The following is a 17,359-nucleotide window of genomic DNA, read 5'->3' on the forward strand; positions in this document are numbered from 1 at the left end:
CTGTTAGTTTACCAGTTTCTAGTGATACATTAGTTGACATATTTGTGATTTTCTTTGAATTTCACCTTTAAAACTTCAGCATTCTTTCTGTTCTTCCCAAGCTCTGAGAAAGCAATGATGTGAATAAAGTGGTACAAATTTGCAAAGACTTTGATATTTATTAATTTTTGTATAAAGTATGTGGACCTAGCTATTGTATAAAACGTTTGGTTTAAAAAGATAACAACAAAAAATCTTATAAATCAAATGCAACTTGATTTTCAACCAATAGGACTTGCGTTTAACTTCTAGTGTTGCATTTAATATAAATGCCACTTTTTATGCAACAGGACCATGATTCTTACTTGCTCCGTACTTTTCTATCCCTTCTGTTATCTACATTTCTCTTTAATACCATGACCACTCATTCATACATACATGTATCTATGTCTCATTATTTCCTATTCCCAGCTCAAGCACTATGTGAATAGGACATACTACCAGGGAAGACAGTACAACACTCCAACTGCAGGATCAGATCTAGATGACTTGGTGGCCAAACTCTTCCCTAAAGTAAGCTTGAAAATTCAGAGATTTTTTTGTGGTTCATGACAGATAGTCCCAACATTTGGTATTGGTTAATTCTATTTTGTTTCTGTGCTGAGTATTAATACGAAATCTCATTACAGGTTCTTCAGTTACTAATACTAATTTTCAAGCAATGACACCCATCACTCCATTCATACTACCTTGATTTTTTGAGATCCTGAGACAGGCCTTAAATTTCGTCATTTTTAGGGCAAGGCCAGTTTGGCCTTAGAGTACCTCATATTTTTAAGGGCACCAAGGCCAAAATATTTTTACAAAAAGGGCATCGAGGCCAAAAAAATTGATTCTATTTTTATTAGATGTCATGTGTATTTTATGAAACTTGTGCGGGATCAATTTCCCATGACTTTTAGCACCAGCTTCTTCACAGAATGTATAGAGGACTACGGTACATACAAACAAGGCGGCGGCCCGCAAGCCTTAGATTAAGCAGCCAGGAGCAAGGGGCAATTTTTTTTTGAAGTTGCCCCTTGCCCACGGAAATTTACCAGAGCAAGGGGCAATTTTCCAAAAACAGATAGGCCCCTAATCTAATTATAAGTTCAAAGATACAATGTTAATTTCATAATGTGAATAGAACGATCAATTTAATAACTTTTTAATCTTAACAATATGAACAGGAAAGATTGATTAAGAACATCAAACTTGCACATTAAACAGTATAAATAAATTGTCAATTTCACAAACATCGAAAGTCAGAAGGACTTGGCAAGTTTACCGGGTATCCCAAATCGAAATCACACCTCACGCACAAACCTTCCGCCACACTCTCGGTAGTAGGAGCAAATTTGTAGAAATTATCTTTTTAACTGTTGTATAGGCCTAACTAATGAAACAAGATGTAAAAATATCCTTAGACATTCGACAGCTGAAAATGACACGCTCAGCTCAGTTGCGTAACGTGTGTTCTCGAAACCAAAATCGTTCCGCGCACACACACTCTCGCCACTCTTGGTGGGAAGCTGTCGGGCTGGAAGTTTGCCAACGAAAACAAAATAATGTTGAGAGCAACCAGTGGCATGAACAACCTGCCATAGTTAAGTCCAACTTAAAGTTGATCTTAATCTAGTGTTGTAACGGATATTTCCAATTCTGTTTAACCGCTAGTCAAAACCAGACAGTTTTCAGTTAAGCGATTTAAAAAAAAAAAAAAAACGGGAAAAAAAAATCGTCCAATTGAAAACGGATAGTGCTATGGACGGTGGAATACTGGATGGTTAGACGTTTGACCTCAGCACTATCTTAATCTTTGTGAAACACCCCCCTGGTATATATGCACTATTTTCTTGTGATAGGCTGTTATATACTAGCAGTCGGATTGTTTGATGGAGATACGTTGTGGTGAAGAAATATTCACACAGACCTCATCTCCCTTTTATTCATGAGGTTGAAATCTTATTAACATATAAAATCTGTTTTTCTTGTGACAGGCTATACTAGCATTGAAATCGACAGGAGGAGATGCCAAGGATTATCGTAACCCTCTCACCCCTGCTAGGTCACCCACCGGCACATCTCCGAGATACAACCCACTCTCAATGTCTCTACCAGATGGTGCAGATCCCTATACGCTGGAAAGACCTGTGAGTGCATAGGCTGTTGATGATGTTTTTTTTTAAAATAATTTTTTTTAAGAGGGGCAGTGGGATGGGAAATATGTGGCCATTTTTAATATATACTTTAAATTAGTGCTTGAATTGTTTTAAGCCCCACTGCACTAGTTTGGCCCGGAGGGATTAGACCTCCCTGCATGGACACTGACAGGTGGTTATCTCATCAAATAAGCTTTCATTTAACATAAGAAAAAGAGGATCATGGGGGACCAATGGTCACAGATTAGGCATATTGTTTGCTATATAGAGGGCGCAAGCTAGCTATAAGTAGTGCAGTGGGGCTTTAAGACCCATTCAGACATGGAGATAAACATATAGTGAGCTTCACATTTCTTTGTCTTAAAATCACACCCATCAGTGACCCTGCAGCTTTGCTTTGATTTACTAGCATATTTTGCTTTTAACCCCTTTTGAGGCAGTTGAAGGAATCATGTCTGCACATGTCTTTACTGATTAAGTATACCGTTTTAGGATCAGGTGATATTTTAGTCACTATGCCCTTTGTGATGAAGACGTTTGGTAAAAATCTAGATTCCTATAAATATATTGTAGCAATTGTGAAAGAAAAAAGTGCTGATTATCCTCTATGAAATTGCCCTGAATTGCATGTTATCTGATTTATCTGTTAAGAATCTTAATCAGCTGTCTGTATTGAAATATTGTTTTTATGAAATTTATGCTTCTCTGGTATGGAATTTTTTTCTTCTTCACACTTTATCTCATTTTCTGATTGCAGGGAGATGAGGAGAAGCACACTCCAAGAGGCATCAACCTGGGGCACATACGGGAGGTCCTCCCATCGGTTGTCATGGAAACCACTAGACGTGAGTCAGATTTTCATTCATACTACGTCTCACTTTGGACATTGTGTGAATTTAAATTTGTTCCATGTATGTATGTACATTGTAGATGAGATCTAAATTGGGGTAGGATTTTGTGAAAATGTTTGTTATTCTTACTGCATCTATTCTAGCCTGTTGGCTGTGCACACAGCAAATCTCTGTCATTGGGTTCTAGAGAGGCATGGCACACCTGGTCATGTCCAAATCCCCTCTGGACCAGAACAGGGCCTCATTTTACAAAACTTGTCATCAGTGACAAATGACAGTTTTTGTTATAATCTACCGAAATCCTTGCTTCTGATTCGTTATCAGCAGATTGGTCACTGATTTTTGTCATTTGTCATTGAAAAAAGGCTTTGTGAAATGCCCCCCCCCCCCAGGACTATGCAAAGTCTTCATGCATAAATGGGGCTACAGTGAGGATGGAGATAATGTGTGTAATTGTGAGGAGGAACAGATGATGAAAGCTTTTAAAAGTTTGAAACCTCCCATCAGAATCCTGTACTCTTAAAAGATCTGGGACCCGTTTCACAAAGCCTTTTTCAATGACAAATGACTAAAGTCAGTGACAAATCTGCTGATAACCAATCAGAAGCAAGGATTTCAGTAGCTAATTATAACAAAAAAAAACTGTCATTTGTCACAGATGACAAGTTTTGTAAAACGCCCCCCTGGAAGGGTTCATTGACAAGGTCAGATCCTGGTTCCAGGCACTGGACATGGCTTATGAGTGACAAGAGAAGAATTAAGAAGCCAGGGCACACAATGATATTTTCAAAATAACTTCATTTCTCCTGCAGATGAGGCTGTTTGGAGCGAAGGCCTTGGTTTGACAGCTGCGGCCATGAACATAGACCTCAACGACAAGGTGCCTTCTCCGCGCATACCAGCACCCCCGCCCAGGCTTCCGGACTCTTCTTGGAAAGTTAAAGGGCCCCCTCTACGTCAAGAAGACCTGGCAGTCAGTGAAGCTGCTGAATCAGTGAGTCACAGAGGGAAACATGTTTCTTGACGCCCTCTGTATATAAATAAAAATTAAAAATATACAGGGATACCAGTTTTCAGGCAAAAGCCTGATTTCAGGCCTCGTTGATTTATTTTCTGGCCATACATGTAGTTTAGGCTTTTTTGTGTACAAAATACCTCATTTTAGGTAATTTTCAGGCCCTCTGATCAATTCTAACTGGCATCCCTGAATAAATAATGCCAAACTTTTTATCTCAAAGAGGTGAACACAAGAAGAATATAGGGGGAAAAAAGAAATGTAAGGAAAAGGTGACGAGAAGAAGGTAGGAAATATATATGAAAAAGAAGATTAAAGAGGGAGAAAAAATATTAAAGATTATAATTAAGGCACTGATGGGAATGGAGGTTAGGAAGAAACAGAAATTCAGTAATTTTTGTTTCTTGTACATGTTATGTACATACCTTGAATCGATCTCCATATTTACTCTACATTGATATGCTTTTCTAAAAGAAGTGTATTTATTCAAACTATTTTTATAGCTAGTAGGAACAGCAGAACAATATTACGGAGCTGTTAGCCATTAGATTAATTTTTTTGTTTCCCATGAACATTGAATGCTCATTGAAAACCTACGAATTTAAACATGTCAGAATACATGGATTTCACATTTTCTTTTTAATTTTAACATTTGTCACCCCAGGAACTAAGTGAGGTTGTTCCGCTCACCGGCAAAGAGGTCGTGGAGATGTTTGGCAAAGGTCGTCACCTTGGCAACGCCAAATTCATCTATCTGAACCGTACCCCAACACGACACTTCATGCCCTACGAGTTCACCGTCGTGCCCAAGCACAAGGCCAACCCCAATGAACACTGGATCGTGTCGTGCTTCGGAATCATGCACAAGGTCAAAGGTCAACCAGCAAACAGCATGAACCTGTATGACTGGCACAGAGAAGCTGTCCTGTGGGGTATCCTGACTAAGATTCCATTCTTCAAGTACTACCTAGTTAGGAAGTTATTCAATAGGTGGGTTAATACAATCGTTATAAGAATGCAGTAAATCATTTTTGCCTCATTGACACGAGAAAGACAACAACAGAGATGCCAACCAGTACGATTAAATCGTATTTAGTGCAATAATAAGAGTGAAATACGATCTTAAAATCTTAAAAAAAGATTTTTAATCAAAAAAAAAAAAGAAGTTTTATTTTCATTTTTTAAAACCCATAAAAAAAAAAAACAGAATCGCATAGAAACATGTAAGAATAAACCTCTGCAACCCCAACAAAAACTTTGCTTTAAAATTTTCTCATTAAATTTTAATGAAAGAGCAAACATTTTTCTGAAATTTTACTGGTTCGGGGCTGACGGGCTAGTGGTAAATCTGATTTTTTAGGATACTCAGTCTGTTTTTTGTCTCGCCTGCGTAGCAAAAAGCGAGACATAGGCGCCGCTTTTCCGGTGACGGCGGCGGCGACGGCGGCGTCAACATCAAAAACTTAACCTAAGGTTAAGTTTTTGAATTTTTGATATAATTTTTAAAGTATAAGTTCTTAGTCAATGAAACTTAGACTATAGGGTAATCAATTATCCCCAATCATGTGAGTAGAATTTTAGATCACAAAGTCAAGGTCAAAGGTCATTTCAGGTCAACAGACTTGGACTATGTTGTAGCATCATCATCGAAAACTTAACCTAAGGTTAAGTTTTTGAATTTTTGATATAATTTTGAAAGTATAAGTTCTTAGTCAATGAAACTTGGACTATAGGGTTATGAAGTCTCCCCAATCATGTGAGTAGAATTTCAGGTCACTAAGTTAAGGTCAAAGGTCATTTAAGGTAAAAAAAACTTAGACTTTGTTGTGGCATCAACATTAAGATTTTCAAAATGCTTCTTCTTCGTTATTTTTCAACCGATTTTGATTCTGATTGTTTCATATGATAGGGCTAGGAGGGGGATTTAAAATTTCTACACAGAATCGTGAAATTCATTATCTATGCTAATTTATGCAAATTTATTCAAAATCACAAAAAAGGCTTCATCTCCTTCATTTCTTGACCGATTTTGATTTGGTTTGCTTTATATCGTAGAGCTAACTTTGGTACGCTAAACTTGTACACAGAATTTTGAAATTGTTCTCCATTAATTAATTATGGTAATTTATGCAAATTTATTCCAAAAATAACAAAAATTGCTTCTTTTCCCTCATTTCTTGACTGATTTTGATTTGGTTTGCCTTATCTGGTAGAGCTAAATTTGGAACACTAAACTTCTACACAGATTGTGAGATTTTGCTCCATTGATTATTTATGGTACTTTATGCAAATGAAATGAAATTATGTCCCTTCCAGGGCATCAAATTTTTATTTTTTGACCAGTTCAAAAGTGTACCACATAAAATTTACGATATTTGTTGTTGCGAGATGCGGATGAGTGCTACGTGATTGACGTTCTGGTTTATCATATTGAATTGCGTTATGCAGGCGAGACCGCAGAGAGCGTTTCCCTTGTTTGTGTCAAGAGGTTGGTATCTCTGCAACAAATGATAACATGTCTGAAAATGGATATTTTTGGCTAACAAATTTTTAGATATGACCGTTATAGTATATAGAAAGATCGATGCACTTGCAATATTGAGGCGATATGATGTATGCTCAGAACCATTATGGGCTACATGTACAGTAAGACTCACAAAAGTTGGTTTCGCATAATTCACCTAGATTTCACCAAAGGGGAAGCAAAAACAAAACTCATTATATATAAATGGTTTATTAAAAAAAGGTCATCGCAGCCAAAAGCTGAATTGCGATCCATTTCACATAGATACAATACAATTGCAATTCAAATTCAAATAACACAAAATATGACATACATGTATATCAAAAATCATTGATCAAATTAAATTTTTTGTTAAAAAAAGAAGAAGAGAGGTGTAGGAGAGGGAAAGTTAGAGTGATGAGAAAGAAATAAAGAGAGAGAGAGAGAAAGAGAGAGAGGAGGGGGACGAAAGAGAAAGACAGAGGGATGAAGGGGGAAAGAGACAGACAAAGGGGGTCCTTATTATTACTAGTGAAGGGAGATGGCAAGAGACATTCAGAATTGCAGAAAATCGAGATAAAAACCAGATCAAAAGTCATTCACATTGTGCAAACTTGAACTGTGAAATTCTAAAAATACAATTTATATTAGTATTACATTTTATTAAGAAGATTTATTAAGTATGGAAGTATCATCGTATCTATGCATGTTTTTGTTGTAGATGGAGGTCTGGTAAGAAGCACCAGGAGTTCTGTAACATCAGGAAGAGGGTCCATGAGAGTCTCCTGCTGGCTGTACCAGGGTTTGGAGCTGCCTCCATCCAGATCTCCAAGCTCCTCCAAGAGCTAGGCACCGTACGCTTTCTCCCCCTGGAGCTCGAGTAAGTCGTCATCTCTTATTCTTAAAGCCCCACTGCACTACTTATAGCTACTTGCGCCCTCTATACAGCAAACAATGCAAAAGGGGTACCTGTTGGTCCCCCATGATCCCCCTTTTCTTATGTTAATTGAGAGCTAATTTGATGAGATAACCGCCTGTAAGTGACCTTGCAGGGAGGTTTAATCCCCCCAGGCCAAACTAGTGCAGATGGGCTTTAATATATTTATTCTAGTATAAGATAAATGTATTCTTAAAGGGGAAGTCCACCCTGATATTTAAGTTGGCTTTGATAGAAGCGGAAAAGTGAGAGCAACATGTCAGTGAAAGTTTGAGCATAAACCAACTAGAAATTGACAACTCTTTGGCTCTCCATGGATAATAAAGGAAAGGTGAGCAAATGAAGACTTCAATCTGGCATACTCAAATGTTACAAATCAACAGGCTCTTTATTGTGTGGAATATAATTCTATCCATTGTATCTGTACTCAATTACTCAACGAAGGAATGAAACCTGTGTTTCCATTTCCGTTGACACTCATGTGCAATTTTTAGCTCTATGGCTGACTGACTAAACTCAGTAATCTTTCCTCTTTTCCTCCCTCAGCCATTGCTTCACCCTACCTGAATTTGAACACAGGACTAAGATGATGTACAAAGCTGGCCAGCAGATCCTGAACAAGTTCTTTCAGTAAGTCCTTTGATTCATGATATATATATATACAGTCAAACCTGTCTATAGCAACGGCCCAAGGGAAACACAAAAAGTGGTCTTTGTAGACAGCTGGTCTTTGTAGACAGGTTCCTTTAGTACATGTTTCAATAGGAAACCATTTTCAAGGGAAACAAAAAATGTGGTCTTTGTAGACAGGTGGTCAGTAAATCAGGTTTGACTGCATGTATATAGGCAAGCCAGCAGTAATCAGGCATGTGTATTTGCATTGGACATGTTACAAGAGAAAACTTCCACTTGCCCTGTTTTCTGAGTTAATTAGGAGACATTGCTCAAAATACTTTCTGTATCAACTTCTTTTTAGAACTATTAAATCTGGCGTATTTCTTGTTCTTGGTTATTGGTACAGGCCCTTTATACATTATGTCAAAAAGTACCTGTATATACCGCATACACTTATATAAAGTTGATTATCATTGTTGTTATTTGATTATTAGTCTATTAATTGTTGTAAATAAATTTGTGGCTTGCACCCAGTAGATAAAGATCACATGATCAATCTTGTAATTTAAAACAAGTCAGGAAACAATCTTGGAACCAGTGGGATTTGAACCTGTCATCTACTGCTTGCTGGGCAGCAACACTATTACCAAGCCATCACTGGTCCATATAGCACAACTAGAAACAAATACCTCAGCTCTCCTGACTAATTCTGACTTTTTAATATTCATCAGTCTGCGATTAGAACAACCGCTTTGAATGTATAAGCTTCCTGGGAAAAGTTTCAATTGTTATAAAGAATCTTTAAAAAATTTGTTCTCTGATATTGTTCTCTTATTTATAGCTTTTTGAAATTGATCTTGGATAAAGCCTGTGAGGACTCCTATGAGATGCTGGACTTCTGCAAACAACAAACCAAGAAGGACAAAGCCCTATTGTGAGTATCCATAATTATTATCTACATTAGGCTTTCAAGTGGTACAATAAATCAATATTCAATGTCTTAAGCGCAGTAACCGGATAACTGACCAATATTGTTTTTGTATTGCTCAGTCATCCAGGAACTTTAACTATCGATATATATAAAGCACACAAAAACAAAGCCATATTTACTGAGGTACATGTAAGTCAAATTTTGTTATTTCGCTAGTTTAGCCTGATATAGATACTAATAATGATATTGTAGCGCTTTGTTTTCGTTTAATACATGAATATATGGCTCTCGCTATGACAATATATTCTTGTACCACACTCAAAGCCATCTAATATTATATAAGTATTATGTTGTGACTTCTAATCAGTTATCTGAAATACAAAGTAGGTTTGCTGATAGTAATCCACTGTTTTGAACTAAGTGTACCATACCACTTAGAAATACAAATGATTGAAAGACAAAACAGTAGTCTGAGAGACATGCCCAGACGCCAGAAAGGTGTACATGCATGTTCATGTTCTCGCCAGGAAGGCCAAGGCGTAGTATGTACGCTCCGCATGTTTGGCCTTAGCCCCATGCACTCTTGTTCTGTGGGAGTGCTGATATTCGATGTGTATTGTTGACCTCCTGGCTGATGATGCATCTAGATGTGTTGGAGAACTGAAGGGCTATTAATTGTTTCTTTTATTCTAATTCTGGTGTGGCCGTTTCTCTACGACGCAACTTTGTTTAAGCGGTTTTCAGTTTATTTACAAGAAAAAAAACTTATTTCCATTTTTGCAGTATATTCAAAAGAATTTGTTTATTCTCTACCTCACTGGCATTTATTTAGAAGATTTAATGAATTATTATAAGTTGTTAGTAAGCTAAAGTATGGTTTAAGATTTGGGATTCAAGTATATAAAATGTTTCCAGTGTTTTCAGGCTTTAAAGGACAATATGGATCCCTTTGTGCAGGGCTTTCAATTGAAAGAATATCTATGGTGTACACTATACAGTTTAACACTTGCTTTCTTCGCATCTCTGCACGGTCCCTTGGTTGCAATTTTGTACAAAACAGTATACACCGTTCCACATAAGAATTGCTTTCTGCAATACAGTGGCTTTCCAAAATGACCCATTTCTGGGCTCTATTTCAACTCTTTTGACACAGGTAGAGATTAATCTTGCAGACTTGCACTGGAAAGTGTTCAATAATCATTAAGCCTTTTGGTTGGCTATCCCATGATGAATGCAATGTGGCACAAGGAGATTATATTTGATTAAAATGAGGTGCACACATTTTAGTTGTGCATCTACACAATTAAGATGAAATTTCTACTTCCTTTCCTCCATTTTCCCCTCTAACTCTAGTTCCAAGGAGTCATTGTTTGTGCAGAGACAGAAGAAAGAACAAAGAGAAACCAATCTACTGAAAGCACAGAATGAAACTAAGTGAGTTATTATCATGAAAGTTCAGCTGTTTTGGTGATATACGTTTGAAAGTTACACTTTTGATATTTAGCTGAAACTTTTGAAGGTATAGATTTTTTGTATTCATTAGTAAAACTTACTTTAATTATTGTTTTTGAAATGATGTGATTGCAAACTTTTAAAAATTTGTTCAAGTCATCCGATGTTGTTCTAGTGGCTGTGAGTAGAGGGCCATTGATTAGAAGGGGACATTCTTTTGCTTATGTATTTGGAAATTTCTGGGTTAGCTTCTCAACAAAGCTTGGCCAATACCCCTCTTTTATTAAAATCGGCTAGTAAGCCCCTCTCTGTCAAGTCCACTGTCTTTTTGGTCAATAAATTATCAGAAATATCATTTTAAGTGGATTCTGTAAGCCTTCCGTTTTACAGTATATATTCTAGATCAACTTAATTGGTTAATTCTATTGTTACTCCTGGTCGCCTAAAACCACCTTTCATCCTTGCATTAAGCTGTACCCATGACGCTAGAATATGCCTTTAAAAATGCAAGGACAAATAAAAACAACCAATGCAAAGTTTGAGTCACATTTTTGTATCTTTTAACACATATGTAAAGTGAGTATGCAGTCTTCGTTGCTAGCAGCTAATTTTTTTTCAGTCCAACTTGGCACTAATTACCTTGTAAAATAGATTATTTATTTTTTATTTTTTTGGCCAAGGCAGTTGTTTTGGGGTAGTTTACCGTGCCAGGTTGGAACAAAGCCTTGGAAGTAGTTACTGTAAAAATCTCATTATTGAAATACATGTATGTATTTACAAAATTCAACAAAATGAATGCATTGTCTGTTTTTTTAACGAATCATAGGCGTCTGGGGAACTTTGTTCTGCTGATTGATCAGATCCTAGTTTGCCATCTTCTTGCCTTGAGCCGGTACAACATCTGTACCTTTGTCAGGCACACCATGGTGGGGAGCATCGATGCACCCCGGGAAGCCCTCTACAGGGCCAAGCTAAACTTTACGAGCAAAGGTAAGATTGGAGTGATATAGAGAGAGAGAGAGAGAGAGAGAGAGAGAGAAAAAAAATGCATGGTGAGCGAGGAGAGGGTGTTGTGAAGGGCTGTGAGATTTGTGTTTGCTTATGTTGATGAGAGATGGAGAGAATTGCAATGAGTGACGGTAGGAAAATAGAGAGAGAGAGAGAGAAGACTGAGAGAAGATATTTAGAGAAGATATATGTGAGAAAAGTGAGAGAGAGAGAGCAAGAGAGAGAGTGAGGGAGACAGGGAGAGAGAGAGAGAGAGAGAGTGAGAGAGGGACAGAGAGAGATCGAGAGAGATAAAGAGGGAATGTTGATTAAGAGATAGAAAGGCAGAGAGTGACAACAGGAAAATAGAGAGAGAGACAGAGAACTATAGAGAAGACAGAGAGAGATTGTGAGAAGAGAAAGAGAGAGAGAGAGAGAGAGAGAGATATATTAAGCGAGATATTAAGCAAAGGGGGAAGAGAGATACAGAGTAATGATTATGAAGACAAATTTGTCCAAACAAAGAAGGTTAATCTTAACTCATTGTTTAATTCCGGCCATTTATTGTGATATTCATTGTGATTCTCTTTCCAGGAGCGTTGACTCTGTACCCATCCAAGCAAATGTTCTTGGATACGGTTGATGCAATCCTCGTCAAGCTAGCAGACATCATCAGTGATGCAGCCAGGCCTATTGAGGAGGTGACGGCTGGATGGATCGGAAACCAGCGAGAAAAAATCTTCCACAAAGAGTAAGGTTTTTTTAATGTTAATTATCACCTTTTTCTAAAAAAACACCTAGACCTTGTCTTTGGAAGAGGTGCAATTTATTGTTTACCTTAAAATCCTCCAATCACTCGTAAAAGCACAATGGGTGGTATTCCAATAGCGCGTACTAAGTTAAGCCTGGCTTAACTTAGTCCACACTTTTATGGAGTGCCTGTTGCCAACTCATTTACCCTGTACAGATTATTTTAACCCTGCAATGAAAAGTGTCAAAAAAACTACTTTTGCAATGAAATAGGAAGAAAAGATAATATGAGTATGAACTGAATTTCAACAAAGTACTTGGTAGATTATCCTTGTCATGAATATTGAAGGAGGAAGATGAAACCTAGCATTCCATAGAAGTGTGAACTAAAATTCTTGTTTAGTCTGGACTTAGTCCCAGCTTAAATTATGAGAATACCACCCATACACTTTAATAGTGATCTCATATTTCAAACATTCATAACTCTATCATTAATTGGCAGATTTATTTCAAATTTTCGCCATTTTGTGTGTTTATCTTATTTATCTGCTTTCATACAAATGAACTTATTACAAAGGTTGGATTGCCCTTGAATCTTGCATACACTGTGTGCACGCAAGCTTGAATACGAGACATCATATGTGTACTTGTATATGTTCAGTATATAGTACAAAGTTCTTTCCTATGTTGTATTGTAGTGAGGAGGAAGACGAAGGTCGATCAGCTTCTAAACTGTCGGTCAAAGATGGCGCTTCACTTCAGAGATTGATCTCTACAGCAGCAGAACGACTCCAGGAACCTCTCTTGGTTGAGCAAAGTAAGTGGTAGAATCTTTTCTCTTTTTACATTTATGGATACAGTCAAACCTGTATATAAAGACTACTGAAGGGTGACAAGAAAAGCAATATTTATAAGCAAGTGTTGAATGTACATGATACTATAAGTGATTTGTCAGTAATTCTAGGAAAACAGAAAAAGTAGTCTTTCTATTCAGGTGGTAACTATTGGTTTCTATGAATAATTCTGTCTCAAATTACAATAAGTTTGCCATGTATTGTATGAGGAAGGCTGAAATCTTCTTGATATATAGCCTTAAACACCAACTGGGAAGATCTTTGTTGACACTGGGAAGATCTTTGTTGTCCTAAACTCTCTGTACATCATCAAACGATCAACTTATTCATGAAATATGCGAACACATTTGATGTGAATATTTCTAATAGTGGGGACTCCAAGGAACTTTCTATGAGTTACATCAGTGCAACATGTCACTTAATAGTCAAATATGTACAAATTAAAAACAAGATAATGTCTCTCTACATTCGCAACAAAGTCGGTCATTATAGTTGGAAAACTATTAAAACTCTTACTAGTACATGTACTGTATACTTCACATTATGATGTATTTGATATATCTGATGATGTGGTGTTCTTACCTTTCTTTTTTACAGAAACTCCCAGGAAGGAGTCTGACAACCTAGGGGTCGCGACCCCCGAACTCTGCAAGAAGACCGACCTCCAGGAGGACTATGTGGTTGTTGGAGAGCGCATGGTTGGACAGTACAACCCGCTTACTGAAGGGAGTCTGGCAGACAGACTATTGGCAGAGTGAGTATCATTTATTTAGAGATGAGTGTGTGCGTGTGAGGACTGTGAAAGATGTAGAACTTGGTCACCAGTCTAGACTCCAGTCTGAATGGATGACATGACAGTACCTGTTTGTGTAAGATAAATTATTTTTGTTCATGATGCACCAGTCTCTTGTTTTGTTTTGGTTTCCCTTTTTAACTTATATATGAAAGTATTATTTATAACAAACTTATTAATATATAAACAAAAATTGGAAGGTAGTTATCTGTGTACATATGTCCTGAATTTAACCCACAATTGCTTTGCAATTATAATTTTGTTTTCCCATAGGAGTTTGAAATCAAAAGTTTATATCGTTATACAATATTTGAGGGCCAGAATGACATATTCATGTTAATGTGTGACAAGTTAAAAAATTGTGTTTAAATAAATCATCTTCAGATCAGAGCATCTTTGAATCAATCAACTGATCACTCAATCAAAGACAACATTTTCATGGTCTAAAATAAACCTGAATATGTAATTGCAGCTAAACATGACAAGTTAAGCCTCCACTAAAAAAAAGAAGAAGATATTTGAGTTGTAGTGGACCACATGGTGTTTTTGTCATTTCACATTTCTGTACATGATTGTAAATAGCCAGTTGGCTTTGATGTTATCCTTGAGTACCCAATACAAAAAACAAAACAAAAAAACAAAAAAAAAAACCTGATCACTCAATCGATTGATTTCTTGTTTTGGTTGTGTTTCAGTGAGGAGATATCATCGGCTAGAGAGCTAGAAACAGAGATCATCACAGCAGCCTTGGAAGAAATTGATAGTTTCTGTGACGACCATTCGTGGCTTGCTGATATCCACCGCTTTGCCCGCAAGTGGAACAAGGATGCTGTCATGCAATGGAAAAGAGCACAGGCTTACAGCATAGAGGTGGGTCAAGTTGGTTCCTTTGTCTATAAAGGGGGTGTAGCATGACGAGACTACGTGTCTTTCCCGCAGCCTGGCTCGGGGGCTAATCGGGTATAATACGACTATGGATGACGTGACCGCAGTATTAACGTGCATGCAATGTACATGTACGTGAAACCGAAGCGTGAGGAGCACTTCGGTCCGTTTCGCAAATGCTAGTCCGCGCTGACCGTTAATCAAGTCCATTTGTTTACGTGCAGTTGTCGGCATAGTGGCTAGATGTAAGCAATGTGGAATAGGTACATTATGTCTGTAGTTGGGTTTTGAAAGTGGGTAGCAGGTCACGAGACCGAATATACTGAGGAAGACTGTTCCACAATCTGGGTGCAGAAGCAATGAACAAGAACATGTTCTTTTATTACAGTATATGAGAATACCCTTCACCCCACCCAAGTATACATATTTATCATTAACTATTATATCACATTTTTATATGCAAGTACTCATGAAATGTCATGAATATGTGGTCAAGGTTGAACAAATTAAATCTCTTCCATTCTACTTTTGAAATGAAAATATCTTCCCAGACCAAACTAGGTGAAATCCGTGACTGGTGCGATCAAGTGAAGAATGCGGACCGCAGCTTTGTGACTCGGAACGGACTCTTCCATGTTGACTGCGGGGCGATCCAGGAAGACCTCGTCCCTCTTCTCAACAACGCTTTCAGGGATCTTCTAAACTTCACGGCCAGCGAGGCCAAGAACCTTTCTGTGGAGTTCATGACTGAAGTCAAAGGCGTGGTGATGGTGAGTTGTGATTATAGATTTATCTGCTGTTGTGTCAGTAATCTGTAGATAATTAATGTGGGCCGGTATTCACTTCCATACTTAAGTCAGAAATATGAGTATTTTACTCAGTTTTCAGCTTAGATACAATATTTAGTCAACTGTTGATGCTTCTGGCTAAGTATTTTACCCTAAATTTAAGAAAGCTCCCTAGCAGACTTAAGAAAATAATTTTGGAAGTATTGATTGGCAGGCTTATAGTTTTAATACGCAGTCATTGTAATCTGCGCACATTTATATTAGCACATTTAATGCAACGCATTAATCGCGCATTGACTGTGTGATGTCACAATGCGTATCAGTAAGTATTTTGCCTTAAAGTTGGCCTGCGAAAATTGAATTGCTTAAACGTGATCTGGATATGAGTAAAGACATTTTACTAGCTAAGCCAAATGCTTTGCTAAAAGTTTTACTTAAACAAGGTATGGAATTGAATACCCACCCATATACTTAAACTCAGCCAATTGGAGCTTTATTCTAACCATAATGATACCATCTCTTAGTTAGTCTAGAAGTAGTCAGAATCAATAGATTTCATTTCATAACAAATTTGTTTATTCTCTCGAGTGCTCTACTGCTATATTTTTATTTTCTGTAGGTTACAGTTCTTAACATCATACCAGTCTGAGTAGCTTGGTTGATATACTAATTTTTATTCTTATATTAATATTAACATCACCCTACGTGTTTTTCATTACTTTTAGAGCTTAATCTATACAAAAGTTTCATATTTTTATAGAAATTTCTTGTTGATGTAGCTTTACATGTATGATTTATTTGTCATGTATATTATGTACCGCATCTGGTAGGATCTTGATTTACTCTTTCCTACATAATTCAAAGTCTTTAGATTAATAGTAAGAAAAGAACTAGTTCTGTTATTTTTCAGTGTTTTGAATTCTTGTTTCTTCTGGAGTATGGAATTTTAAAATGCACTTGTTTACTCATTTCAAAGTCTTATATAGGTCAAGAGGAAAGGTTGCTAGGCAAAACCTTTGCTGTAGGCAAATCGTGTACATTTTTCACCTTCATATTTTCCTACAGTTTATAGTCTTCTCATCCTATAAAATGATATGAATATCAGCCTTAAAAAATGTCTGCAATATGATAGCAAAATGTTAGAATTCTGTAGGCATAAACTTTCATGCACTGAGTTGTGAGTGACTATTCTTCATTCTAGTTTTCTTGTAGTTTAGTCTCTACAAAATGCACAGTATCTTAACATTCATACTACCCAAGGCAAAATATTTGTTTCGATTAATTGTAATTAGGCTTTGACTTTGATAGGTATAATCCTTTTTATAGAAATAATCATGGCTGACTCTGTCTCATTCTGTTTCCATCGTAGAGTGTAGTCCTTTAAAATGCACAATTAATATCACTGTTACTTCCACAGGAGATGCTACAGTGTGGCCCTTATAAAATCGCCGTTCTACGAAAGGTGACATAGACTATTTTTGCTTGTTGTGATATGAATCCAAAATGTCCTTTTCCGCTTCATCCTTGCTTTTTTCCCTTTATCCCCAAACGGAAAGAAGACCATTGGGTTACAGTTACTTTTTCTTTTCCCGGCATCCATGTGACTCTTTTCCAAATGTATACTCATGTTTTGTATTCAATGATTTTCTTTGTTTTTGTCGATAAAATAATAATGATAATAAACCCCTATTTGTGCAGCTGCAATCCATACTAATTGTATTTCCACAGAGCTTGAATGAATTGTCCAGGTAGAGAGAAAGAGACAGACATTCATTTTGAAGAAAAGATGTTGTTTTTGTAACAAATGAAGAATAACAA

The 17,359-nt window shown here is 37.0% G+C and overlaps 1 protein-coding gene across 1 annotated transcript in view; it reads left to right on the top strand.

The window, feature by feature from the left end:
- The window catches only part of LOC100890248 (dynein heavy chain domain-containing protein 1), a 58,492-nt gene that overhangs the window by 5,223 nt on the left and 35,910 nt on the right, over positions 1–17,359 (top strand). Inside the window, exons 5-19 of the mRNA XM_030989800.1 lie at positions 451–552; positions 2,019–2,171; positions 2,938–3,025; positions 3,844–4,025; positions 4,711–5,036; positions 7,271–7,429; positions 8,033–8,116; positions 8,943–9,035; positions 10,386–10,466; positions 11,311–11,474; positions 12,066–12,222; positions 12,920–13,038; positions 13,673–13,829; positions 14,564–14,738; positions 15,305–15,523. Of these exons, the coding sequence (XP_030845660.1) occupies positions 451–552; positions 2,019–2,171; positions 2,938–3,025; positions 3,844–4,025; positions 4,711–5,036; positions 7,271–7,429; positions 8,033–8,116; positions 8,943–9,035; positions 10,386–10,466; positions 11,311–11,474; positions 12,066–12,222; positions 12,920–13,038; positions 13,673–13,829; positions 14,564–14,738; positions 15,305–15,523 (2,259 nt within the window). The remainder of the gene's footprint in view (positions 1–450; positions 553–2,018; positions 2,172–2,937; positions 3,026–3,843; positions 4,026–4,710; positions 5,037–7,270; positions 7,430–8,032; positions 8,117–8,942; positions 9,036–10,385; positions 10,467–11,310; positions 11,475–12,065; positions 12,223–12,919; positions 13,039–13,672; positions 13,830–14,563; positions 14,739–15,304; positions 15,524–17,359) is intronic.

This window comes from Strongylocentrotus purpuratus, unplaced genomic scaffold, assembly GCF_000002235.5.
Source record: "Strongylocentrotus purpuratus isolate Spur 01 unplaced genomic scaffold, Spur_5.0 spur5_scaffold_19, whole genome shotgun sequence".
In the NCBI taxonomy this organism is placed as follows: Eukaryota; Metazoa; Echinodermata; class Echinoidea; order Camarodonta; family Strongylocentrotidae; genus Strongylocentrotus; species Strongylocentrotus purpuratus.